A 26,754-nucleotide genomic window follows, 5' to 3' on the forward strand; every position below is an offset into this window, starting at 1 on the left:
ATAACATGTCAATCAAATTGTAGGTTTCTGAATTATTTGTCTCAATTAATCTTCGACATAATTCAGAAATAGTTGATAAATTCTGAAATCTTTCATGGTCAACAACATCAAGTTTATAGTGATCCAATTTCATTCTCAAGTGATGCAAATCTCGTGCATCGAAATCAAGATAATATAATTTCTCTGCAAGTCGATAGATATGATCAACATTAAGAAACTTAAAGTTTTCTTTAGGTTCCAAGGCAAAACTAAGTTTATGAAGTTCAAATGTCTCATCCTTGAATCTATTATTAAGCTCTTCAACTTGAAAATATATTGCAACAGTAAATACATCAACTCGATAGTGGTGCTCAATTGTGATTGAATCATTTTGTTGACAAGAATGACATGTACCAGATTTATAACGAGATTCCATATGAGGTATCTCAATGTCATACTTGACACAAACTTCTTTCACATAACTAAGTAGAAGATCAAATCCTTCTTATCTCAAAGTATGAAGCAAAGTTTTAGTAGTTGAAACATAATCCATTGCACTTAAAATATCTTGAGATTTCTATTGCAATGCTCGACAAAGCAGATTTGTTAGCCCCATTATCTTCTGCATCAAGTGTAATATGAATATGAATCAAAAGACTTTATCGCAATAAAAAACCACTAGCAGCGGCTGTGTGAGAGATAACATGAATGTTTTTATATAAACACAAGTGAGTTAATAAGGAAAACAATATTCCCCACGGGTTCGGGGACCCGGGAGAAAAACCTAAAACGAGACGGGTATGGAGAAAATTTTTCGAATATGAGTTTAGGTTTAGAGATTTTAAAAATAACTGAATCATATTCGGCCGGGTATGAGGATGCTATAATAATAATAATAATAATAATAATAATAATAATAATAATAATAATAATAATAATAATAATAATAATAATAATATTGAAGTATAATATTTTTTATTTATCAAATTTGATTAAATATTTGAATAATATATAATTTATAATAAATATTAAAATTAAATATAATAGTATTTATTAGTTTGTATTATTTTTATGCATTATATATAATTATTACGTTTATGATAACATATTTTATAATATAAAAATATTATTTGATTGTGTAACATAAATAAACTTTTAATATTAATCAATATATTTATTATTTATTTGAAATTTTTTTAAAAAAATATATATTCTTACTAAAATTTTGATGTATAATATTCTATTTTAAAATAACAATTTTCATTCACTTAAGACATATTTTTGATTGAAAGAGATATTTTTTATTTAATATATTGTGATTAATGTTAAATTTTAATTTTACAATCAAAATTTGTTACACCAATTTTTTTATGTATTTTAAAATAAATTTGACTAAAAATATATATACAATAAAATTATATATATTCGGATATCAAGACGGATACGTGGATTAAGTCTCACGGATATGAAGATGAAAAATTCACGAGGGGAATGAGGCGGGGATGGGGAGACTTCCCCGCCCCGCCTCATTGTCATCCTTATGAGTTAAGAAGGACACTGAAAAAGAGGGCATAATCTAGACGTTTCTTTATAAGTTCACTAATTAAGTTAAGAAAATGGATTTTAATAATAATTATTATAAAAATAATAATAATAATAATAATAATAATAATAATAATAATAATAATAATAATAATAATAATAATAATAATAATAATAATAATAATTTGAACCAAACTCGAGTTCTAATTTGAACCAAATATTTTTAATGGTGCGAGCTTAAATCGAGCTCGAACTTAAATATATCTAATTCAAAAGTTAAAATTTTCTTATATATGGCTCGATTTAATATAGATTATAGGAATACCAAAGCTTAAACGGTTAAGAGTTGCTCGATACAAACCAATGATGGAATTCCTTATGGATCATCATATATACTAGTAAATATGGAACCACCAATCCCGGACCTCCTTCACCCATTTTCGGCGAGGATATATGGACTCCAAGGAACACCATGTGATGCAAGATGGAGCCAGGCTGGAAAAGCCCCATGAATTGCCCGCACAATCGACGAAAATATATATATTGTTGTCTTGTCGTAATTATATTATTCCTACTTCTTCCCACCGTACTTCACATCAGGGGTGGAGCTAGGAATTTTTTTCAGTGTAGACGATGGCATACTATAGTAGTTCGATATGCTAAAAACCCATACAATGAAATTATACAAATTCTAGGTCAATGCAAAAAAATAATTAAGAATAAAACCATCACAAAACAATTTACATTTGATCTACTAAAAACCAATAATTTTTCAACAAACAAACCCAATAATTACACATCAAAATTCAAAATAAAAAAAAATCAATTGTATCCAGAAAAAAAACTATAATGCTAAATTGTCAATGACCCTCACGTAATCTTCATTCATTTTAATTTTTTATTCACATATTTTTGTAAGTTTAATATGTAATTTACATATAATTAAAATGTCAATTAAACAATAAATAAGAAGTTCAATATGATAAAACCTAAATACCTAATATCTCATCACAGACAAAATTATTAGCATATTTACATTTTTACATACCTAAATAAGGAGACCAATGTAGAAAAAAGCAGAAAAGTGATGGGCATCACTGGCCGGATGACGATCTTTGAAGTTTGAAGGATGAGAGCAACTGCAGGCAGAAAATTCCCAACTCCAGGGGCGAGCAGAAGAAGAATACCGCAACTGCACAAGAAATTAAGAAAAACAAAATTTGGGGCAGACCTAATTTGTAGTGGGCTCAACAATGTATAAAAAAAATTAATGGGCTTGTATTTAACTAATAATTAAGCTTATATATCCCTTTTTTTTTTTGGGCCCAATGTGGGCACCAGCTCCGCCCCTACTTCACATAAGCGTCAATTTATGCTACACTCGGTATGATTTTATGTTAGAACATCGACCCCATAATATTTTTATTCAAATTCACAATAATATCTTGACATTATTGTATAACATATATAAACCGAGTCCTTCACATAGCCATAGAATAGCCGGAGTTAACAGCATACTACCATGATGTCCCATAGTCCCACATGAGGAGGGTATCACATCACAGTGCATTTATATCAGCAATTTGGAGACGACGCAGTTCATCATGATCGATCATTGCCCAAATCAACGCCAATAAAACTAAAAATTATAAGTTGTCGAATCTTGTCTATGCCTCACTTGACCCGATTTGGCCCCATATCAATTTCAATCCAATATGATTTTGAGAACCAACCGATTTTACATTAATTTCAATCCAATGTGGTCTGGAAAACCGGCCATTCGGAACCAACAAAAAAGGGTCGAATTCCAACTTCCAAGGTATTGTTTGGTAAATATAGTACTTGATAATCCAAGAATATAAATGTGTAATACAAGTGATTAAAAAAATTGATATATATATATATATAATTTGTGCGCTGCAATGTGATTTATTATATGGTGTTTTCAAAAAAAAAAAAAAAAAGTAGTGACTTGTTCATTGTTATTATATATGTGGGTGAATAACAATATAAAAAAAAACACGAGAACACCAAAATTTTAATGTAGTTCGATCAAAATTTCACTTGTAGTTTGCATGCGTTTCAATCTACCTCTTGCCATTTACTTTATTATAGCGTGCGTTTTAATAAATATTATGATTTTGTATAGTTACCGTTATTATTATTATTTTTTGCATTTATGCTCTAAAATATTCTGCTTGTGTTGTAACATTTAAGTGCAATCAATTTATCTGAATTTCCTAATATTTTTCTTCTAGTGGAAATCCATGGTCACACAACATAAACCATTCACCTAAATCAATAGCTTACAAAAGTTATAAGCAACAATCTCGTCCTAAAAACTCTCGATAAGAAAAATCGAATTATAATTATTGATCAAATGTTTACCTATTATACACGACAACACCAACTTATACAGCTCTCGAAGGAGAATTTCTTAATACTATTATATACGATAAATCTCCATGAAATGAAGACACGTTTCAATGTTTAACGGGGATTCACCAATCACCATACATATGACTAGGGGTGAGCAAAATTTCGGTTAAACCGAATTAACCGACCGAATCGAATCAATTCGGAAATTCGGTTCGATTAATTCGGAAATTCGGTTTTTATGTTATAAAATTTCGGTTAAATCGGTTAATTCGGTTCGGTTTTCGGTTTTCTTAAAAAAAATTCGATTAATTCGATTAATCGAATTATAAATAATTAAATTTTGAATTTTTTTTATTAGGTCTTATATGTAATTTATAATATATTTTAAATGTTTTTATATTTAATATTTTACTTAATTTTTCTTATTTTAATTTTTTAAGCTCAAAATATTTTTATAATGATAAAAATATCGTATTTAAATTATTAATTTTATAAAATTTTAATTTTTTAAATTTTTTTAAAAAAAAATAGGTTAATTCGGTTGGTTACCGAATTAACCGATTTTTAATTTGGTTCGATTAAATCGATTTTAGTATAAATTTGGTTCGGTTCAGTTAACCAAAATGCAATTCGGTTAATTCGGTTTCGTTTAATTTGGTTTGGTTTCTGACCGAATTAACCGAATACTCACCCCTACATAAAACGTAAAGTAAATGATACAAATATATTCGAACTTCCATGAAATAGAAGACGTAGCCTGAAAACGACAGCGTTTGGCAGACGGCGTCGGCAAAATTGCCGCGTTGCAAATTTCCAAAGAAAAGGGCAAGATTTGTACATATGCCTCGTTGGCCCCTGGAGTCATTCAAATATAATTTGAAAGAGAACCCCGAAGCCGCTCATTTTCGAGGGTTCTGAGATTTGATTCTGGTTCTAGTATGGAGATCGATTCTGCCCCGATTACTCGGTGTTCCAAGGAGCACCAGAAAATCTACCAACAGTGGTTCTCTTTCGCTGATTCAGGTACATGTTTCTATTTTGAATTCGAAATTTCCTGACCATTTCGGATGAAAATGAGAGACATTTTATGTTTTGATCAGATGGAGATGGACGTTTAACGGGAGGCGATGCTACCAAGTTCTTTTCCATGGCCAATTTGTCTCGTCAAGATCTTAAGCTGGTTGTGTTCGATTTCCCCCACTTTTGTCGTCTTATTGCTATTATTATGTTCTGATTATTGCTTTCCAATTATGATAATGTGTCAATAGATTAATCTGCGCTTCCCTCATCTAAATGTCACTCTGCCCATTTCTTTTTTCTTGAAATAAATTGTGTCCTGAGGAATAACTCAAGAAAAGTTTGAATCTTTCTGAAAGATAGTCCGACGGTGTGATGGGGAACTTTACGCACCCAAATTATAATGACTAGTTTATCACATATAAATATTTGTCCAATTGTTGTTCTTGGGATTGAAGTGGTTTCATTTAAATTTTATGATTAGGTGTGGGCGATTGCTGATTCTAGAAGGCAAGGCTTTCTTGGATTTAAAGAATTTGTTACGGCTATGCAGGTTCTGATTTTCTCTTCGCTGTTACGCTTACTCGGCAAATTTGCTGAATCGAGTTATGTTAACTCTCTTTATCTTTTAATTTGCAGTTAGTCTCGTTGGCACAAGCTGGGCATACTCTCTCCAGTGATATTTTAAATGCTGAAGGCAAGCCCCAATAAATAAAACGCTTTTTTTTCTTTTCGAGTGTGATGATTTGGTAATGACTTCTATTCCATTTCTCATTGTGTATGACTTGAAGAGATTGTAACAAGCTAATAACCTGCAGTTGACTTTGAAAACTTGCATCCTCCAGCCATGGAGGGTCTGGATGCAGCCATTGCTGTAAGTTAGCAACAAATTTTCTCCATTTACCTCCAGTTTGAACTTTTAGTAGCATATATATACTATTGGAGACATGCTTGTTATTTTATGCAGACAATGAAACGTCCTCCTAAAAGTGAACCTGAGCAGAATGGTAAGAAGATGGCTGATAAATTTATTGTTGAATAAAAGTCAGGTAGTTATATTTTTGAGACTAACCTTGCAACAATTCAGGTGCTCCTGCTGTGCAGTCTTCACCATCAGCTAGTTGGTTTTCGTCTTCAAAATCTGCAAAGAAGGTAACTCCACCGTTTGTGTATTCCCAAAACCTTCTTTTAGTTTTGTCGGTCTCCACAAATTTTTGTTATCATGTTGTAATCCTACTATGCAATCCATCCATTTGGTTGTCAATTCTCATTACCTTTTTTCCTTATATTTCAATAATTCAGCATCTGGATGAGCTTTCCCCCCCCCCCCCCCCCCTTACAGCTACTAACCATTACTATGCCGTGTTTCACTTTTTCACTATTGTGTGGGATGGAGGAATACGTTGTTTATGTCCGAAGCTTTATACTAGTTATTTATGCTATCACTTTCTTTAAATGTCTAAACTAATTCAAGTTATGGGCTATGAGTTAAAGATGATTGGGTCGTAGTATACAATCTTAATTAATTGCCATTTTGTCCATGAATGTGATCATTCCCTTACTGTTAGTCTGTTGCCTTTCCATCAATTTTTCCTTTTTTCTTTTTGGTATTGCAAGATATATGTTTTTCTTTTTCTTTTTCTTTTTTCCCCCCTGTACAAGTAAGATATAGGTTTTATTAATTCTGTTATTAGTATATTTCTTTTTGGTTGTTGATTATGTTTGCTTCCCTCCTGGTGGTGCTAGGTATCTTTGAGTGCTGTAACTTCAATTATTGATGGCTTGAAGAAGCTCTATATTCAGAAGCTGAAGCCCTTGGAAGTCACGTATCAGTTTAACGATTTCGTTTCTCCCTTACTGGTAAAATATCCATCTTCTTACTTTCTCAGTTGTTTGAGAAGAAATGGCTTCTATATTCATTTAATTTCTTTTTGGATAATGGTGATTATTCAGCTTCTGACAAAAGTGTATTACCGACTGATTCTGACTCATCTGATATTGTGTTGTATGTTGGAAGACAAATAGTGACTTTGATGCTAAACCGATGGTGATGCTTCTGGGCCAGTACTCAACAGGGAAAACAACATTCATAAAACATTTGCTTAGAACTAGCTATCCAGGTATATTAACGACTCCCTGTGGTGTAACTCATCTAAATTTTTTTGACTACTTGAAATTGCTTTTATTTATTTTATTTCTTTTCACAGGAGCTCACATCGGGCCTGAGCCCACAACTGACAGATTTGTTGTTGTCATGGTAAGTTTTTACTATGCTTCTTTCCAGTTTCCACACATATGTTTAATATGGTTCTATCTGAAATTAATTGTCACTTACTCATTATGTATTACTCACGTGGCTCACTGGTTTATATTTACCAGTTTAACTTGATGCTCCCAATTTGTTGTCTTTGCCTGATTATTTTGGTGCATAGTTATTATTGTCCTTCATTTGAAACTTTGTTGCTTAGTAGAACCTGGGTATTTTAGTGTTTATTAGCAACACTATTTACATACAGAACGGACCTGATGAGAGAAGTATTCCGGGTAACACGGTTGCTGTTCAAGCTGATATGCCGTTCAGCGGCCTGACAAATTTTGGAACATCATTTTTGTCAAAGTTTGAGTGTTCACAAATGCCTCATCCTGTGAGTTACAAACTTTACTGCAAAAAATTTCCAAATAAAGAGTAAAGTGCATGCGCCTTTTGTTTAATGATTTGTTTAAATGGTAAAAGCTTCTGGAGCACATTACATTTGTGGATACCCCAGGAGTTTTATCAGGAGAAAAGCAACGGACTCAGAGAAGCTATGATTTTACTGGTGTTACATCTTGGTTTGCTGCAAAGTGCGATCTAATCCTTCTTTTGTTTGATCCTCACAAACTTGATATAAGTGATGAATTTAAAAGAGTCATTGGATCTTTAAGAGGTCATGATGACAAAATTCGTGTGGTTTTGAACAAGGCTGACCAAGTTGATACTCAACAAGTATGAATTTGTGAATAATTTTTTTATGATGGCAAATTTTCATTCGTCTTTCAAGTGATGTAATAAAGAATTTGCAACTTGATTCTCCTCGCCCTCTAATTGCAGCTTATGCGGGTATATGGAGCTTTGATGTGGTCCCTTGGGAAAGTTCTGAATACTCCTGAGGTTATGCGCGTTTATATCGGGTAAGTTCTGTGCTTTTGTGATAATGTACTGATTTATAATACCTGAAATGTATTTGGCTCATGGATTATGATCCAATAATCATTTTTTCACACCTGGTGAAAAATACTCTACCTGTGGATGATTTGGGAGAGAAGGGGCTAACATTTGCACTGTGGCGGAGGTCGAAGTTCTGCATAGAGTGCCAAAATTAAAATTTTTAAACTTGGATTTGCTATGTGGTGGGTGTTTTTATTTTTACAATCCCCTGATTTTTCAGTATAGCTTATTGTTTTTCTGTCTTTCCAGTTCATTTAATGACAGGCCTATAAACGAGGCTGCTGCTGGTCCAATTGGCAAAGTTCTTTTCGAAAAAGAACAGGAGGACCTTCTCGCCGACTTAAAAGACATACCAAAGAAGGCTTGTGATCGACGTGTGAGTCTAATACCATCTTTTGAAGTCAAAAATTTTTCAATCCGGCATTTTCGCATTCTGCATGGATACATGGTTCAAGAGATATATATGTAGATGCTTTTTTAATTTTGTGCAGATAAATGAATTTGTAAAGCGCGCTAGGGCTGCTAAGATACACGCATACATCATCAGTCATCTAAGAAAAGAGATGCCTGCGATGATGGGCAAAGCCAAGACACAACAGAGACTCATTGATAATCTGTCTGATGAATTTGCTAAGGTTCATATTCTTTCCTCTCCCTGCATGTTAAATTCCATGAGCACGAATATTGGCTCATTGTCCTGTCGAAATTTCAGGTCCAAAGGGAACATCATCTTCCACCCGGGGATTTCCCCAACGTCGAACAGTTCAGAGATGTTTTGAGCGGTTATAGTCTAGACAGGTTTGAGAAGTTGAAACCGAAAATGATACAATCTGTGGACGAGATGCTTGGATACGATATCCCCGATCTTTTGAAGAACTTCCGCAACCCTTATGATTAGAGAAGCGCAATTGAATGGTGGAGTATTGTATGTATACTTGTCAGTGTGTGTACATTGTCATCTGTATTTCATGTTGAACAAAATTTTGTTGTTTGAGAGGACTTGGAAATTGAAGAAAGTCCAATATTAATGTATTGTACTATTTTCGCCACCAACCCTTTTAAATTGTGAATGCAAACATCAGAAGTGGGCAACACATCCATCTTTGAAATTTGTGTTGCTGTATTTTTCCAAAGTATTTACGTTCGTTATCTTGTATATCGTTGTTATTTTGGAGATTTATTTTTCTTGTTTTCCAAAAATAATGCATTAACAAAAGTTACAATTTCTTAAAATAATACATAAATAATGTACGACACATGTTAATTCACTTTAAATTACTGATTTTTTTACCGATGGTTTGTAGTTCATTCGATACTTGGTACTGAATTTTCATTGGTTTGTAACTCGTTTGATATATAATTGACACTAAGATTTCGAATTTAGAAAGATGTCTCATGTTCTAGACCAGACCACATTTTTCCCAATCTAAAAATAATAATTTATGTCAAAAGATTATTGGGATAAAATATGAACCTCTTTTCATTTTTTAGGGTCCAGGAAGACGAGAGAATCCGGATTGTGCACAACAGAGAATCTGGGTTACTTATTGAAGTAATTTCAAAGTTATTTATTATCTAGCAATAAATAATTAATACTGTTTGTGGATTGAATTGAGAAATATTGAAATTGTCTAACTTGATATAGATTGAGTTTGATATTAACGTGAAAATTTTTCATTTAATTTTCTACCTACATAATAATTGTACCAAGTGTTAGTTTCTTCGATCATGAAATCAATTGTCTCTTAAAATGAGATTATTAATTTCACGGGTTTTTCTCGGTGGAAAAAAAAGGAAATTAATATAATGAAAAGATGTTATGATCATGCAAATTGCAATTAAAAGCATATATTTAAATCAATATTTGACGTGGATGTACAAACAAATAAATTTTTTCTTTTTTTGAAATACACAAACAAATAAATTTGATTAATGCTAAACTCATCTTATTCTTGTCGAGGTCAAGGTGCTTGTATTTGCATTGAGAAATCAAATGAATTCGTATTTGATCTTGCAGTGTTTTTAATTTGTAATGTATGCTTTAATCACACAATTATCATATTAAACGATAACCAGCTAAGTTATTTCTAAATATTTTGATTTAAAAAACAAACATTTTAGTCTCAAATAAATAACTATATATATAATGATTTGGTTTCTTTATAATCTTAATCCATGTATTATCGATAGAAAAAAATTGCTTATTTGTAATTGAAATAGAGGAAAAAAAAAACTAATCTCTCGTATTAGATACAAAAAATATTGGTCGCTAATTTGAGACCGACGTTATTAACTTCCGTCTTAAAATATTTACTAATTTTTTTTAACTTATTTTTTGCGACTAATAATTTCAAATATCGGTCTCTCTATATTTAACAAAAAATACAAAATGATGCGTGCATTAAGATATACTGCAATGTTTTAAAAATATTTTGACCCAGCCCATATTCCATCACGTTAGTACTCTCCATACCTAGACATCACTCACCTTCAACGCCGCCGCCGCCGCCAGCTCTTGTCTGCCGTCCGAGATCTATGTTTCGCTTCTAATTTTTGTTCTAGAAAGCTACTATAAGCCCTGAAATCTCACGCAACTGAAAAAAAGCACGTGAGAAGATTTTCGACGCCAATTTGGTCTGATTTTTGCTTGTGAGAAGGAAAGGTTCGTATCATGCCTCTGTCATTTATGGATTTAAAACATGTATAAGCATTGTTCAGTATAAAAATCCAGTAAACTTTGATGTTATGGTAGAATGTAGATATCTGAATCTTTTAATAATTAGAGTTCACATATATATAAATAAATATGTATATATATGCTTTGAATTTATCACTTGTGGCTGTCACAAAGAAATGCATGATAAAGTGAAGGATATTATAGTCCCTGATGCCTATTGTGATAATTGAATTGTTTGTTAGAATTAATCGCTTCTTCTGTTAGTCTGTAACATGTTGAAAAAAATAAGGGGAAAATTAATGATATTTCATAATTGTTATGCCTTTATTGTTTTGTTAATATATTTGCAATGTTGTATTATCCAGTAATGGAAGAAAACAGTGGCGATGAACAGCTCTACATTCCCCAAGTTGCGGATGATCGAAAGCCAAAAATTGGGATGAAATTCGCATCAATAGAGGAGGCATTTTAGTTCTACAACCAATATGCACGAGAAGCCGGATTTAGCGCAAGAATAAGTAATAGCAAGAAAAATAAGAGTACAAACGAAGTTGTGTGGAAAAAAATTGTATGCTTTAAAGAACGGCATACAGATGAAGACCGGTGGAATAAAAAGGCTAAATATGATCCACCGAAAAAGGAAAGAGCTCGTGGCGAAGTCAGAACTGGTTGTAAGTCAAAGTTTCAATTGTCAAAGAACATGATGGACATAATTGGGTTGTGAGTACCTTCATGGAAAGCCATAATCACCCACTTTCGACCCCTTCGAAGGTGCATTTGCTACGCTCACATCGTAATGTTTCGGCAACTAAGAAAGCTTTGACTAAACAGTATTCAGAATCCAATGTGCCAACTGGTCAGCAAATCCATAGATTGGAGAAAGATCATGGAGAGTCCGACCTTGTGGATTGCACAAAAAGAGATTTTAGAAATTTTGAGAAGGAAGCAATGGATGATCAAAAGGAAATCGATACTGAAACAATGATTGATTTCTTCGAATCTGAAAAAAAGAAGAGTTCATCTTTTTTCTTTGATTATGAGACTGATTCAGATAGCAGATTTAGTAAGTGCTTTTGGGCGGATTTTGATTCAAGGAGGGCATATAGTGTATTTGGTGATGTAGTAGCGTTTGATATCAGTTATAACACCAACAAATATGAGATGATCTTTGCATTATTTGTAGGAGTTAATCATCATCATCAAACAATTGTTTTTGGTGGAGGCTTTCTAAGTGACGAGAAAACCGAGTCTATTATTTGGTTGCTTAATAAGTTGATAGAAGCCATGCCTAAAGGTGAACCAAACATGATTATTACTAACCAGAATCCTACTATCATGGAAGCCATTGCGATAGCTTTTCCTCAAACAGTGCACCGATATAGTTTATGGCACATATTGAACAAATTGCCGCATAAAGTACACCCTGTGAATTTTTGTGACTACTATCAAAGTATAAAGAATGTCATTGAAAAATCGGCAACACCTGATGAATTTGAGAAGTCTTGGGAAGAGGTTATCAAGTGTACTAACTTGGAGCAAAATGATTGGCTATCATTGATGTATGAATTGCGACACAAGTGGGTGCCAGCATATTTTAAACATGTATTTTGTGCTGGAATGTCAAGTAGTCTAAGAGCTGAAAGTTCACATTCATTTTTCAAGAGGTACGTCTCAAATAAGAACTCATTTGTGGATTTTATTACTCGTTTCAATAAGGCACTCAGACACCAAAGACACAATGAGTTAGTTGCTGACCATGTTGATGTGAATGAGCATCCCAAGATTATGTCAAAGTGGCCAATGGAAACTCAAATGGTTAAGGTGTACACGAAAAAGAAGTTTTTGGAGTTTCAAAGAGAGATAAATGAGAGTCATGGTTATTGTGTGCAACAAGCATCTATTGGAGTTGAGTTAGCGGTTTACAACGTGATGAATTTTCAAAGTTCTTCCTTCTCCAAACCAAGGGTGCTCACACATTACAAACAAAAGGACTATATATCGTGTAGTTGTATGAAATTTGAGTTCGAGGGCATTCCATGCAGACATATGTTAGCTTTTTTTCGTATCAACCAAGTGTTTCAATTGCCTGATAAGTACATCCTCAGGCGATGGACACGAGATGCAAAGGTTGGAGGAATGTCCGCCATCGATGATCCAGAAAAGCTTTTGATGTCAAGACGCTCGAGATTATTCTATAAAGTTTCATTATTAATTGACGAGGCATCTTTGACTGAGGAGGGGACAAAGTTCTTGGAGGAACAATTTGATTATATCAGTAGCAAACTTCGATTATACCATAGGCATCAATAGTGTGTGGCAGCCTTACAAAAGCCTGTTCTGAACCATATTCAAAAGACTACTACCCCTATAGTGCTCAATTAAGAGATGAAGCACCAGCACCGGTAATGACCTGTTCTATTGAAAATAATAAAAATTTTCAGTTTGATTAAATTTGAGCATGCAAATATATTTTCTGTTTCTTCTATTATTAATATATTTCACTTGGTTGTTGATTATGTTTGCCAATTGCCTCCCTTGTCGTGATGTTAGGTACCTTTTGAGTGCTGTCACTTCAATAATTGATGGCCTGAAGAAGCTCTATGTTCAGAAGCTGAAGCCCCTGGAAGTCACTTTCAGTTTAATGATTTTTGTTTCTCCTTTACTAGTAGAATATCCTTCTTCTGACATTTCCAGTTTCATGAGAAGAAATGGTTTCTGTATTCAGTTAGTTTCGTTTTGGATAATGGTGAATACTCAGCTTGTGACAAAATGATATTTGATTAACTGAGTTTTTTTCATTACTCGAAATTTCTTGCATTTATTTTATATCTTTTCACAGGAGCTCACATTTGGCCTGAGGCCACGACTGACATATTGTTTTTGTCATGTTAAGTTTTCACTGTCTTCTTTCCACAAACACATGTTTATTATGGTTCTGTCTCACATTAGTTGGCACTTACTCATTATGTATTCTTCACTTGGCTCATTGGTTTGCATTAGCCATGTTAGCTTGATGCTCCCGATTTTGTTTTCTTTGCATGATTATTTTTTGTACATGGTTATTATTGTCCTTCATTTGGAACATTGTTGCTTAGTAGAACCTGAATGTTTTTATTGTTTATTAGCAACACTATTTTACAGGCAGAATGGACCTGATGCGCCTTTTGTTTAAAGATTTGTTTGAACCTGATGCGCCTCTTTGTTTAACGATTTGTTTGAATGTTAAAAGCTTCTGGAGCACATTACAATTGTGAATACTCCAGGAGTTTTAGCACGAGAAAAGCAAATGGACTTAGAGAAGCCATGACTTTTACCGGTGTGTAACATCTTGTTTTGCTGCAAAGTGCCATCTAATCCTCACAAACTTGATAAAAGTGATGAATTAAAAGGAGTCATTGGATCATTAGGAGGTGATGATGACAAAATACGTGTGGTTTTGAACAAAGCTTGACCAAGCTGATACTCAGCAAGTATGAATTTGCAAATAATTTTTTATGATGGCAATTTTTCGTTTCGTCATTCAAGTGATGTTATTTAGCATTTGCACTCCACTCCATGCTTTGAATTTATCACTTGTGGCTGTCACATGAATTGTTTGTTAGAATTAATCACTTCTTTCAGTAAGATGTTGGCCAAAAAAAAAAAAGTAATGATATTTCACTATTGTTATATGCCTTTATTGTTCTCTTAAAAAAGTAAATAAATGCTTGAAAAATACGAAATATCGTGTTAAAATCTAATGGTAACAAACTCTTTCGCCCAAAAAAAAAAATAAAAATCTCACAAGATACTTGGGATAAAAGATGACCATCGCTGATGACTTGCTTCTTTCATTTTGGGGCCTCGAAAAACAGGACATCATGAAGTCTAAGGCTTCGTATGATTTCAAAAGTCAGACCAAAAAAGCATTTTTTTTAAGTGCTTTTCATTTAATAAAGTGTTTGGTTGACCAGAAAAGTGCTTAAATAAGCACTTGTTTAAGTCAAAATTAGAGCTTTTTCAAAAGCCAAAAATTATAGCTTAAAAAAGTGTTTTTTTTTTAAAAAAATGTCTACCAAATCCAAACGGGGCCTAAATCTACAAGTACGAAAGTTTAAAAAAAATTGTGTCACAAAGTAACTTAAAGTTATTTGTATTGTAACAATATACAATCAATACTGTAAATTAATGTTCAAAATAATTATGATTGGAACCGACCCCTGATCAAACCTATGAGATTACTATGTATTTGGTCAATGTTTGAATTGATTATGGTAATCTACTAAACAGTATCATGATAAAAATATTTGCTTTTCAAATATATTATTTCTTATGTAGAAATGAGCTAATGTTTGTTATGTAGAAGAAACTCAATTTTATCATAAATTAAGCAAATATATTTTATAATCTGCATAGTGTAAACAAGAGTATCTCAACATAATATTGATTTCTTTCACATACATCAAGATGCGAAATTATGTAGTTACCCTTCCTTGATGTCTCTCACCATATACCAAAGGACACTGCACCACCAAAGAAGAATATACACAATTCATATAACAACTGCATAAATTCATATTTTATTTAGCAAGCAAGGCTTACTTTATTTTTGGGCAAATAATTTTAGAATGCTTTAGGTTGTGCTTGGATCTATGTATTTTATTTCAAATGTGAGATTTTATTTGAGGAAGTATTTGAGAGTATATTTCAATGGTCGACACCATAATCACTATTAAAATTACATAACTTGATATAAAGTACTATATTCTAAAACCACTTCAATTTTGACATTCAACCAAGTCAAAGAATTTGAAATCAATGGATCTAAAATCTATATAATCTCAAATCCATCAATCCAAGCATAACTTTAGTTTCTTGACATGTATGTCGTCGTTAATGTATCAAATTTGATTTTTAAAAAATAACATATATATTATAAAAAGAAGAATTTACATTCCAATAATATATTGATTTAAGGCAGGGTTTAGCTTGACTTCATTTCATATATAAATATATAGAGTCCACGATGAATGGAGAATTAGCAACCATCAATGGCATCTTCCAAGCTTCAAGCACTGTGGAATCATCCAGCTGGCCCTAAAACCAGTATGTTTAATTCTCTTATTTCAAATTTATGATGAATTATGATATATATTTATTGTATGGGTGCAGTTCACTTCTGGGCTCCGACATTTAAATGGGGTGTGACCATAGCAAATATTGCCGACTTCTCAAAGCCACCTGAATCACTCTCTTATCCCCAGCAAATAGGTGTGTTATGTTATGATTTTTAAAGTTTCATATATGGATATTTAATTAATCGATGTGTGTTATACATATTATGCATCTCCATCTCCAGAAATATTAAATGTTATATTTTGTGTTTTTTTTTTTACTCTTCAAATATAATTAAATTTCCTACATACAAAATACATCATATATCTCTGACTGACTCAATATATTTTAGTTTGACAATCCTATTGATAACGTAGCTAAATACCGTTTGATTTCACAAACATATTGATCCTAATAGTAATGGATTTCGATCGTAATTTCATACGTCTCTTCATTAATTTCACGTTTTGCAACTTGATTAATAGATTGAACGTGTGCTTGAGGATTTGAATTTTTTCACAAATACGATACAAAGATATTTATCAGTCTTTATACATTAATAGGCAGTAACTGTTTGTTATCATCAAAACAATAGATAAATTTTAATTCTAACTATAGATTTGAGAAAAAAAAAAAACTGAAATTGTACGTCCAACTTCACATACAACGGATTTGAAATTCACTTGAAATTTCTCCGTCCAAACAGTTTGAGAAATTGAAATTTATCGTTTTAAATCCATCGATCTAATAATGATAACTTTTAGTTTTTATCGGGTGAAACCTTTTTTTTTTATATAAATAAATGTGTTTTAACATATTTAAAACACGAATTTTGTCAAACACAAATTAATAGTAACGTTGTCAATATTTTACATACATAATACTTCTACTAAAATGTTAGCTTCTTCGATTGCGAAAGTCAATTATCTCCTAAAATAATTTATAATTAATTTGTATAATTTCTCTTTAGCCATTGCGACGGCGGGACTCATATGGGCTCGCTATAGTACAGTCATTACCCCGGTAAACCTAGTCGCCTAACAAAGTTAATTCAATTTTGTTAATTGCCCATAATTTATTTATAATTTCTCACAGTTTTTTTTAAATCATTATTTATGATTGCAGAAAAATTGGAATTTGTTTGGGGCCAGCCTTGGAATGTCTGCTCCATGTTTTTATCAGCTGGCACGTAAAATTCAGTAAGTATGATTATTATTCGTAGTAATTAATTATAATAATATAGTTATTATTATTACTAAATATAATATTATTTCGGTTAGATAATTATTTTACTACCCCTGGCCCGGGATCTATTGTTTTATTTTATCCAAACATTTTAAAATTTTATTTTTCAATTAAGACCTTACTATTTAAGTTTGCGTAAGCATTTTGTGAGACGAATCCGTGAGACAGGCTACCGTTTTAATATATCCTTTAATTTATATTGTCATACAGGATGGACTTCTTCGAGCCGATAGAAGGGCCAGTGAAGACGTAAATAAAGTTTCCAAATTGAACTATTGAGGAATTTAATAAAACAGTAATTTCATCATTTTGCATGTGTGAAAATATGATTTAATAATTGCTTCCAAGTTTCTAGATTTCTAAATAAATGTCTTTCTGTTTCATAGTTTTCGTTGTTAGGCCATCTCCAATGCAACACCAATTTGGTTTGGTGTTGCAATATCTACTCCAACCCAACGCTATTTTCAGCGCCAGGTTGGAGTAGATGAACATCATCTATGCTATTCTTTTTTTTTCTTTTTTTTTCTTTTTGTTTGTAATTAATTCTTTAAGTATTTAAATAAATAAAATTAAATTTGTAAATTAAATAATAATTTTAAATATTTTAATAAATAAAATAAAATATTTTAAAATTTTTAACATAATTCTTAAAATATATGTAATTAAAAATTTTAATTCATTAATATTTTTATATATAAATTATTATTTTAGATAATACTGATATTTTAATTATTGTGTTTAAAAATATTTTGTGGAATAAATTAATTGTTGTAAATAAAATAATAATAAATATACCGAGAATATTCCTTTTAGTGTAGAGTTTAGAGTTAATGGGTTGGAGATGAGTGTTGTATTTGGTGTAGGAATTACACTATTTTGAAGTTAGCGTTACACTAAGAGGGTGTTTGGGAGAGCTTATAAGCTCTTGAAAACAGCTTATAAGCTGTTTCAGAGCTTATAAGCTCTTTAAAAGTGTTTGATAATTTTTTTAATAAACAGCAAGCTGTCAAAATAAGTTGTTTGACAGCTTATAAGCTGTTTTTAAAAAAGTAGATACACCCCTACTTTTTAAGAAAATGTCTTATTTTAATATTTTGCTTTCCAATATTATCTTTGTATATATTCACATATGTCCACCATACCCTCCATCCATTTTTAACTTTACCTACACAATCAAAGCTTTCTCTCGCGTGGCCTTCGACTTCTTCTCTCCCATATTTTTTTTTCTTTTTTTTGCACGGAATCTCTCCCAAATTTTCATTTGCCTTCGACTTCTTCATTTTAATAGATTTAAATCTTCCATCTTCATACAGATTTCAACCTTTATCAATTTGTTTTATATTTATATATATATAATTTAAAATAAGGTTTTGTTCAATAATTTTATTAGAACTTAAAAAACTAAACTATCAAGATATTATTGAGTAATTTTAAAAATATCATTACATTAAATATTTTTAAAAAAAAATTCAAAGCATACGGATTTTTTTTAATTAAAATATAAAATAATTTTTTATTTAAGTTTAACATTTAACATAATTTTTTTTAAAAATTCGTATATATATAATATTTACATCACCTTCATATTATTATACCATTTTCGTAATTTTGACACTAAAAAGATCTTATAATACCAAACACATCAACATCTTTAAATTGTTTAAAATAAGTTCATCCAAACACTTTAAGAACTTATTTTTAAAATAAGACCTAACAGCTTATAAGCTGTCAAAATCAGCTGTTAGACAGCTTATAAGCTGTTTTTAAAAAAGTAAGGGGGAGGTATTTTTTTCAAAAAGATCTTATTTTAATATTCTATCTCTCTAAAATATCCTTGAATATTTTCATAAATCTCTATCATATCCTCCACCCATTAAATATTAAATATTATTTTTTAAAAAAATTACAAATCACATAAATTTTCTAAAGTAAAATATTAAAATAATTTTATTTTTTAATATATGTTTATTCTAAAACTATTTTCGTATGTGTATAACTCAAAATTTTATTTTCATAGAATTATATCCTTTTTGGTAATTTTGACAATAAAAAGATCTTATAATACCAAACATATCGACATCTTTAAGTTGTTTAAAATAAGTTTACTCAAACACTTTAACATCTTATTTTTAAAATAAGTTCTAACAACTTATAAGCTTGTAAAACAGCTTTTAAGCACTAGAAGCTTATAAGCTATTTTTAATAAGTTTAGCCAAACACACCCTCTAAGATAGTTTAATGGATTGGAGATGGCCTTAGGGAACCGTGAACGTGCGCTAACATTTCATATATATTGCTATAAATCTTTATTTATAAGTTGTCACATGATCTTTATTCGTTCTTAAATATAGGGTTTACAGGGAAACATGTGGACTTTATATGTAAAAAAAATAAAATAATGGATACATGTTTGAGACAATATTTTAAAGATAGGCTGAACTCAACTTTCCGCCGATAATTTTCTCCTGGGTGTTTTTTTTCGAGGAAAACAAAGGGAAAATAAAAAAATCTTAACTTCATGCAAATTGCAATTAAAGCATCAATTTAAATTAATATTTGATGTGGGATGCACAAATGAATAAATTTGATTAATGTCAAACTCCTCGCGACAAGGTCAAATTGCTTGTTGTGCATTTACATTAATTTAAATGAATTCATTTGATCTTATGGTGATTTTTTTTTAATTAGTGATCTTACAATGTATGCTTTAATCATGCAATTGCCATATTAACAATAACCAAATTAACTGGAAGTACATATTAAGTTATGTGATTTCTAAATATTTTGAAATCATTTAAAATGTACGATCAACATATCTTTTGTGGAGGCAGTCGAGTAGGATCCGTCCGATGATCATATTCTTTAAATTTCCCTCATTTTATTATATATAGTTTGATAATTTTTTAAAAATATTTTATTAACAAACCTGCTGAAGAATAGAGTAGCTATTAGTAAGAGTTTAATTCAGAAGCAGAAACTCAAGAGTAAAGATCAATAAAATATTAGTAATTAACTGAGAGTCTGAGAGACAATCAAAGAAGCTCAGATTTCACAATTAGTACATGTCACTCCAAAAACAAAATTTGAATCAACAAGTGATACCTCGACCCATGAGCGTAATTAACATGATTTGCAGAGAATGTACTAGGATTAATGTGTACGTAGTGTTAGAATAATGTTTTCTACCATCGGGCAAATGCTATAAATTAAATAGTACCCCATCTTAATTTGAGTCATTTATGAGTAACAAGAAGTTAAACGTACATAAGAGTCACGGATCAAGGGCATTAATAAGCTCTCAAAAGCATATCAGAGCATCAAAGGTTCTCTTGTGTTGGAGAAGAATCATATAATATAAATCCATAATCGATCATGTTAAATTATCAAAATTAGTATAAAACAATAATGTTAAATATGTTAATTAATCCAGAATCCATCATGTTAAATTTATCACGCTCTCTAACTATTCATGATGATGTATAATATAGTATGACTTCGTCGTGTGATATCGGATTCTATTTAAGTCCATCAATCAAATAAAAAAACTCACTAGTATCTAAACATTAAATGTCCACATCCTATTAGATATATATTAAATCTCAAATAACCCGAAACCTTATTTAGATTATTCTAATGAACTAATCTTATTTAACAAACCGCAATACATAAGTATTTATATATAAATGTAACTTTGGATTTATGATCCAACATCTTGTTAATCCAATGTTGACAAACCAAAACTTCAATATTCTGCAACCCAACTTCATTTTATGTTTGCTCACGTAAAATTGTTTTATTGTGTAATTCAGATATCGTCAAGTCATCTAGATTACATCGATCTTAAATCATCATGTTGTGTATAATGAATATGTTTTAGTGACGTTTTATAGTTTTTGAAAGGAAGAGAAACATTAAAAAAAAAAAAAAAAAAAAAAGGTTTTAACTTTCAAACTTCCGTAGACAAATATTATATTATTTAATTTACACCACTTTAGTTTCTGTCTTTGTTATTATTAATGTGCTGATAACCGCTGGCCTAAAAAAAAAGAAAAAGAAAAGAATTCATTTATTTATTTTTATATATTTAATTCTTTTCTTTCCCCTCAAGCTCAGCTGAGGTTTCGTCCCCCCCTTAAACCCTTGCACACCTCCTCTGTTTTCCAACCTAAAATCTCCGATTGAGAATCATGTCGATGAGCAGAATCACGGCCAGATTTTCGAGGGCGGCGCTGAATCAGTTCCGCCACCAGCGGCCTCTTTTCGGGCGACAGAATACGCATTGCGTTTCTTCTTTTTCTAACCAGCTCTATCCCTGCGATAAGGTTTACCTTCTTTTGATTGCGCTTTCCGCTGATTTTTTGATTGCTTTTTTCCTCGGATATGAGTTGCCTTGTTTTTAGTTTTCACAAGATTTCTGTAAAGGTTGGTACTTTGTGCCTTGTGCTTGAGGGGGGATCATTTAGCTTGTATCTATTTGCTCGTAGTTTAATGCATTCTATTGTTCACTATTTGCTTGCTTTCTCTTTGCTTTAAGTTTCTTTATTTTCTATCCATCTTCAATCACCATGTCTCTGTTTGCCCTGTGGTCTTGGTCTTATATACGAGTTGGTTTAGCACAAGTGTTCTCCATCAATTTGTGGGCTAATATGTTGAAGCTATCTTAAATCGTTTTTATGGGTACATTCGATGTTACACCGAGAGAAATTTTTGTTGGATAAAAGAAGTCATTTTTAGGATATCCTTCCGGTCACTTATTTGTAATTATGCCATGATTTTTAGATATTTATAACTGGGTTATGATGTTAAGCCATTATATGCTCTACATTTTTTGTTCCTTTCTCCATGGCATTATCATGCAACTATGAGAAAATGGCTTTTTCCATCCCCGATATCTTACACTTCGCGTGTTTGGTCTGTTATGTTATCAGCATTGAGTTTTAATCATGTATCTTTAATTCCTTTGGATATTTTGTTTTTTTTTTCTTTTCTTTTTTGCAAATTACTCCTTTTTACATGAAAGTGCTTGCACGACACTGAACACAAGCTCATGTGGGAAAAAAAGGACTAAAATTGCTAACAAGAAAATCGAAAATAACTGAACATATATGATCAAAATCCCAATTATACAAACAAAAAGGACCATATTTGCAATTTTCCCATGAGAGCATACCATGCAAATAATTATAAATTCAAAACTGAGAATTTCATTCTCTTCACTGTCTCCTTTATATATAAAAGCAGCTTTAGTACTCATGTTGCGTTCAATTGAGTTGATGGGATTGTGTAGATAAATAACGTTGTATTATTAAAATATTTGAGTAGGATGTGAAATATTGTTGATTAAATAAGCCGATGATCACTTGGCTGGGGTGAGGTCGAATAAATAAATTATGTTTGGCTTGATTGATTAAATTTGGGATAAGAACATTCCCAATCTTCTGAAAGAACAAGAACGCTTATGCTACTGACATCCAAACACCGGTGTTTCCAAATGAGGGCACTATGCTTCACATTGCTGAGTTTCTCTTCGTTATAAAGGAAATTCAGCCTGTATATTTTCTTTGTCAACATGTTCTCAACTCCTTCATCGTTACACAACTCGATATTGACCTGCCATCAACATTTACTTCAAGACCTCTGTGAGACACTTGAGCATGGCCTACTTCTTTGGGATTGGTCTCCCATTTCCCATTCTCTCCTTTTCTGATGCATACTGAGTTAAAAACACCGACAGTCGTACCTTTGCTGGTGCTAATGGTATCATCCTAGGTATAGTTCTATCTCTTGAAGTTCCAATGAACTAAGGAGAACTTCTAGGTGCTGAGGTACTCTATTTTAATTGACCACCTTGGTCTCCACAATCACTGAAATTGTTTGGCTCTAATCATTGTCATCCGAAGTCGGATTCAATTGCTCACTCTGCCTGGTTATTTGTTGCGACCATGTTGGTAGATCCCATTGCTGTATACCTCCATGTCAGTACTGATTATTCATGGTCAGATCTTGACATCCATTTACTCATGAAGCACATAGATGTAGACTTCTATTTTATCAGAAATAAAATAGAAAGTCGTGCACTACGATCTGTGCCTATGGATAATCCTTTATTGAGTTGTGTGGATATCTACTTTGTTTATGCTCTGTCTTTGCTTTTGTATGTTACTGGTGCATTATTTATGCATTGTGAAGCTGGTAGTAATAAGGACACTCTTCTTCCATTTTAGGTGGTAAGCTGTCACATATCATTGTTACATCATTCATCTCTGAATTCATCTGCCTTCCAATGGTTCGGCTTTTCATCATCTTCATCACCACAAGTAAATGAGGAGACTGCTCGATCTGGGAGCGAAGTGGAAAATAAGACAGAAAGAGATGATGTTCCCGATCATTCAGATGTATCAGTTTCCGATGAAAAAACTGAATCAGGTTCTTCCTCCAAATCTAGCTCTGGTACGCTTGATACTGCGAATAGAAGGCAAAAAGGTGCTAAACAAATTGCATTTTTTATAAAAAAATTCTGATTCAGATTTGAAGAATGACCTTTCAAGACTGGATCTTATGAAAATCATTGTGGAGAAGGAACAACTTCTGGTTGCAAAGCAGGAAGAAGTTGAGAAAATGAAGGATAAGGTTCTGAGGACTTTTGCAGATATGGAAAACGTCAAGGATCGTACCAGACGAGAGGCAGAAAATGCAAAGAAATTTGCTATTCAGGCTAGTGGATTTGAATTTTAAATTTATGACGTACTGTTGAATTGCCCACGTGTAGTTCGTGCTTGTTTTTTGGTCACTTATTTATGAGATTACTATTCTGCAGAATTTCGCTAAGAGTCTGTTGGATGTGGCGGATAATTTGGGGAGAGCTTCCTCTGCTGCAAAAGAGAGTTTTGCAAAAATTGATGCATCTACAGATACGGATGGTGCTGTTCAACAACTTAAGATACTCCTCGATGGCGTTGAAATGACTGAGAAACAATTAACAGAGGTATTTTTTTTTGGTTGGCTAGTAATATTTACCTCACTCGGTGACTATATTATACTTGTTGTTGCCATCGGTATGTGGAACTTCGTTTAATTAGTTTTATTGTACATGGTGAGAATCATTGTTGTTAAGAGTCAGAAAATGAATTGGTTGAAGATGGTTTGGATGCGGAAGGTGATTTATAATGTCTGAACTCTGAATTATGAACTTTGAACCATTGGTGAGCACCGTCTCTTTGAAAAATTTCTTCGCATGCTATTGACTGGTGGGTGTAAATTGTAATGGTTAAATATTGGTCATTCATCCATTTAAATATCTTTGCCATACATTGCCAAATATTGGGCTATTTGGGGAGTCAATAAACTATGGTTGGCACATGATACTAACTGGCATCCAAACTTTAAATGAAGATTTTAACTTGACATGCTTGAATTTTGCCATTTGTAGGTATTTAAAAAGTTTGGACTAGAGAAATACGACCCTATAAATGAAGAATTCAATCCAAACAGACATAATGCTGTATTCCAAGTACCAGATGCCTCAAAGCCACCGGACCATGTCGCAGTTGTTCTCAAGGTATTTGAACTAACCATTACCTGATTCTTTACTTCGTCTGAATTGTTTGTTTGAGGTTGATTGATTAATTTCCCCCCTTTTTTTCATGATGTTTAAGATATGAAATCTTATAACAAGTACGGAGTTGGAAATCAAGTCTTGGCACATCACTTCATATGACTACTAGCTTGATATAATGTGAACAACCTTACTTTGATTTGTTGACCTTTACGGTGCTGTTATGTATGTGTTATAATGTCGACTTATCAATGGTTTTTGGCATTTTAACTTGAAGCACTTAGTTTCATAAGTACCTTTCTCACTTATTTTATTCTTGCTGCAGTCTGGATACATGCTGCACGATCGAGTTATAAGGCCTGCAGAAGTTGGTGTGACTGTGGCAACGAACAATGAATAGGCTGAAAAAGGATTGGAGTCGTGAGAAACACACTGATGTACAAGAAAATGAACAAACTGACCGTATGTTATGTTGCGGTAAGCTTAAGCATGCATTATTTTATTTCTAATGCTAAGGAATGAACATAAACCATAGTTTTATCCTTGAGATTTTTTTGTTACAACCATAATGTGTCTCGGTTTAATGCATTTCACAGTAATGGAATTTTGAGCCTGCAGAGTCGATATCTATCCACCCATGTCACCTTCAATTTTTCTTTAGCTGTAATTATACATACAAGGGATCCTTTACCCATTCATACTCTTTTAACTTGTGTTCTGGTCTTGTGCACGCACAGACAGCATACATCTCTCGAGTAGTCGACACCATCAATGTAATAAATTCAGCAATGTAGCTTAAAGTCCTAATAATCTGAATTTGGAGAGCGGCAGCCACTGCATTCCGATATCTTTCGGTCATACGGATATGAAAGATATATTCCTCTTATTCTATCTATTAAGAGGTTTTTGAAGAATTTAGAGCTCATCCAACTTCATCCAACTCCAACCAGTGTTGTAACCTCACCCTAAGGAGTCATCCTTCTTCCCACGGTCTTCGTAGAACACACCATGGACCAGAATTTTGTATGCAAATGACGCATCAATCTATGAAATTACGTCGACCCTTCCACATATTGTGGGTAATATTATGGGTAATGTAGGAGAAATCTCCATTCTCCCATAAATCCTGATAAATCTCATCCATGTACCAAATAATAAAATATGTGAATCCACCTACTTGTCCACCTCCATCTATCCACGTCCATATTTCTCCAATCATAGAGCCAAACATGTTGACCCATCATGCAGCCATAAGTTTATCGCATTCAAGGACCTTCACTTTCACACCTCATTTCCATTTTCCACCAATGCTCCATAAGTTCATGCTAGCGTAATGGTAGTACCCTAATGTAAGATCCAATGATTCAAAATTGATTTGGATACGCGGGATCCATGAAAATATGTGGATCTCATATTTGGATGTAGTGTAAGGGTATTATCTTTATGCTAGCATCTCATCAACCGCTCAAGCATTGTACTTGGTCTTTACAGTACTTAATGGTTAATGCAGTCGATCTTTCCGAAAGAGACATTTTTATATAGCTAATACCGTGATTTGATCTTCACTCGTTTCCTGCCAATAAAGAAGCTCGTCTGGAAATTAACGACTTACATTTCTAAAAGTAACTTGGGGAATCTCACAATTGCGGGTTAATATTAGTTTCTTGATCTTCACTTCGATTTTCTAAGACGATCATTTTGGCCATTAAAAATACATTAAAACATCCACATTTTAAACAGTTGTTTAGCTCGAGGCCACAGCCAAATGATAAATATGTCGATCTATAACAGCCATGGATGCCCAAGCGAGTCGATAAATAAGGGCTCTCTTCAAAGTTGCAAAAATATAAAGAGGGTTATTTTACTTTCAAAAAAATAATAATAACCACCCATCACGCATGGCAAAATCCCATGTATATCTCTCTCTTAATCATAAGAAAATTTCAATCAAAGATGAAAGTTATGGTACCAAGAGAGAGTGTTGGTTTGGTAACCCAAGAAAATATGAAAGAGAATTTTTTTTATATTCTTTATATTCTATGTTAATATAAGTATATG

General features: G+C 32.3%; 4 protein-coding genes across 4 annotated transcripts; all 4 read left to right on the forward strand.

Moving 5' to 3' along the window:
* Positions 1–4,664: 4,664 nt before the first annotated feature.
* Positions 4,665–9,281, forward strand: LOC140887247 (EH domain-containing protein 1). The gene is made up of 16 exons (XM_073294366.1): positions 4,665–4,923; positions 5,001–5,080; positions 5,402–5,470; positions 5,557–5,614; positions 5,736–5,791; positions 5,885–5,924; positions 6,005–6,069; positions 6,664–6,777; positions 6,935–7,037; positions 7,125–7,174; positions 7,434–7,562; positions 7,652–7,903; positions 8,009–8,088; positions 8,375–8,501; positions 8,617–8,760; positions 8,838–9,281. Exons 1-16 carry the CDS (start codon positions 4,839–4,841, stop codon positions 9,021–9,023), a joined length of 1,638 nt encoding a protein of 545 aa, XP_073150467.1. The 5' UTR covers positions 4,665–4,838; the 3' UTR covers positions 9,024–9,281.
* Positions 9,282–10,581: 1,300 nt separating this feature from the next.
* On the forward strand, positions 10,582–13,565 carry LOC140892583 (protein FAR1-RELATED SEQUENCE 5-like). Its single transcript, XM_073301527.1, has 3 exons — positions 10,582–10,787; positions 11,168–13,204; positions 13,353–13,565. The coding sequence occupies exon 2, from the start codon at positions 11,535–11,537 to the stop codon at positions 13,110–13,112; it is 1,578 nt and encodes a 525-aa protein (XP_073157628.1). The 5' UTR covers positions 10,582–10,787; positions 11,168–11,534; the 3' UTR covers positions 13,113–13,204; positions 13,353–13,565.
* A 2,259-nt stretch (positions 13,566–15,824) lies between these two features.
* On the forward strand, positions 15,825–17,424 carry LOC140892800 (mitochondrial pyruvate carrier 3-like). The gene is made up of 5 exons (XM_073301801.1): positions 15,825–15,887; positions 15,954–16,052; positions 16,867–16,919; positions 17,022–17,095; positions 17,352–17,424. Exons 1-5 carry the CDS (start codon positions 15,833–15,835, stop codon positions 17,392–17,394), a joined length of 324 nt encoding a protein of 107 aa, XP_073157902.1. The 5' UTR covers positions 15,825–15,832; the 3' UTR covers positions 17,395–17,424.
* Positions 17,425–21,255: 3,831 nt separating this feature from the next.
* On the forward strand, positions 21,256–25,369 carry LOC140891946 (grpE protein homolog 2, mitochondrial-like). The gene is made up of 6 exons (XM_073300654.1): positions 21,256–21,463; positions 23,366–23,567; positions 23,668–23,855; positions 23,959–24,126; positions 24,571–24,699; positions 25,022–25,369. Exons 1-6 carry the CDS (start codon positions 21,329–21,331, stop codon positions 25,094–25,096), a joined length of 897 nt encoding a protein of 298 aa, XP_073156755.1. The 5' UTR covers positions 21,256–21,328; the 3' UTR covers positions 25,097–25,369.
* The last annotated feature ends 1,385 nt before the right edge of the window (positions 25,370–26,754 follow it).

Source organism: Henckelia pumila, chromosome 3 (genome assembly GCF_033568475.1).
Source record: "Henckelia pumila isolate YLH828 chromosome 3, ASM3356847v2, whole genome shotgun sequence".
NCBI lineage: Eukaryota > Viridiplantae > Streptophyta > Magnoliopsida > Lamiales > Gesneriaceae > Henckelia > Henckelia pumila.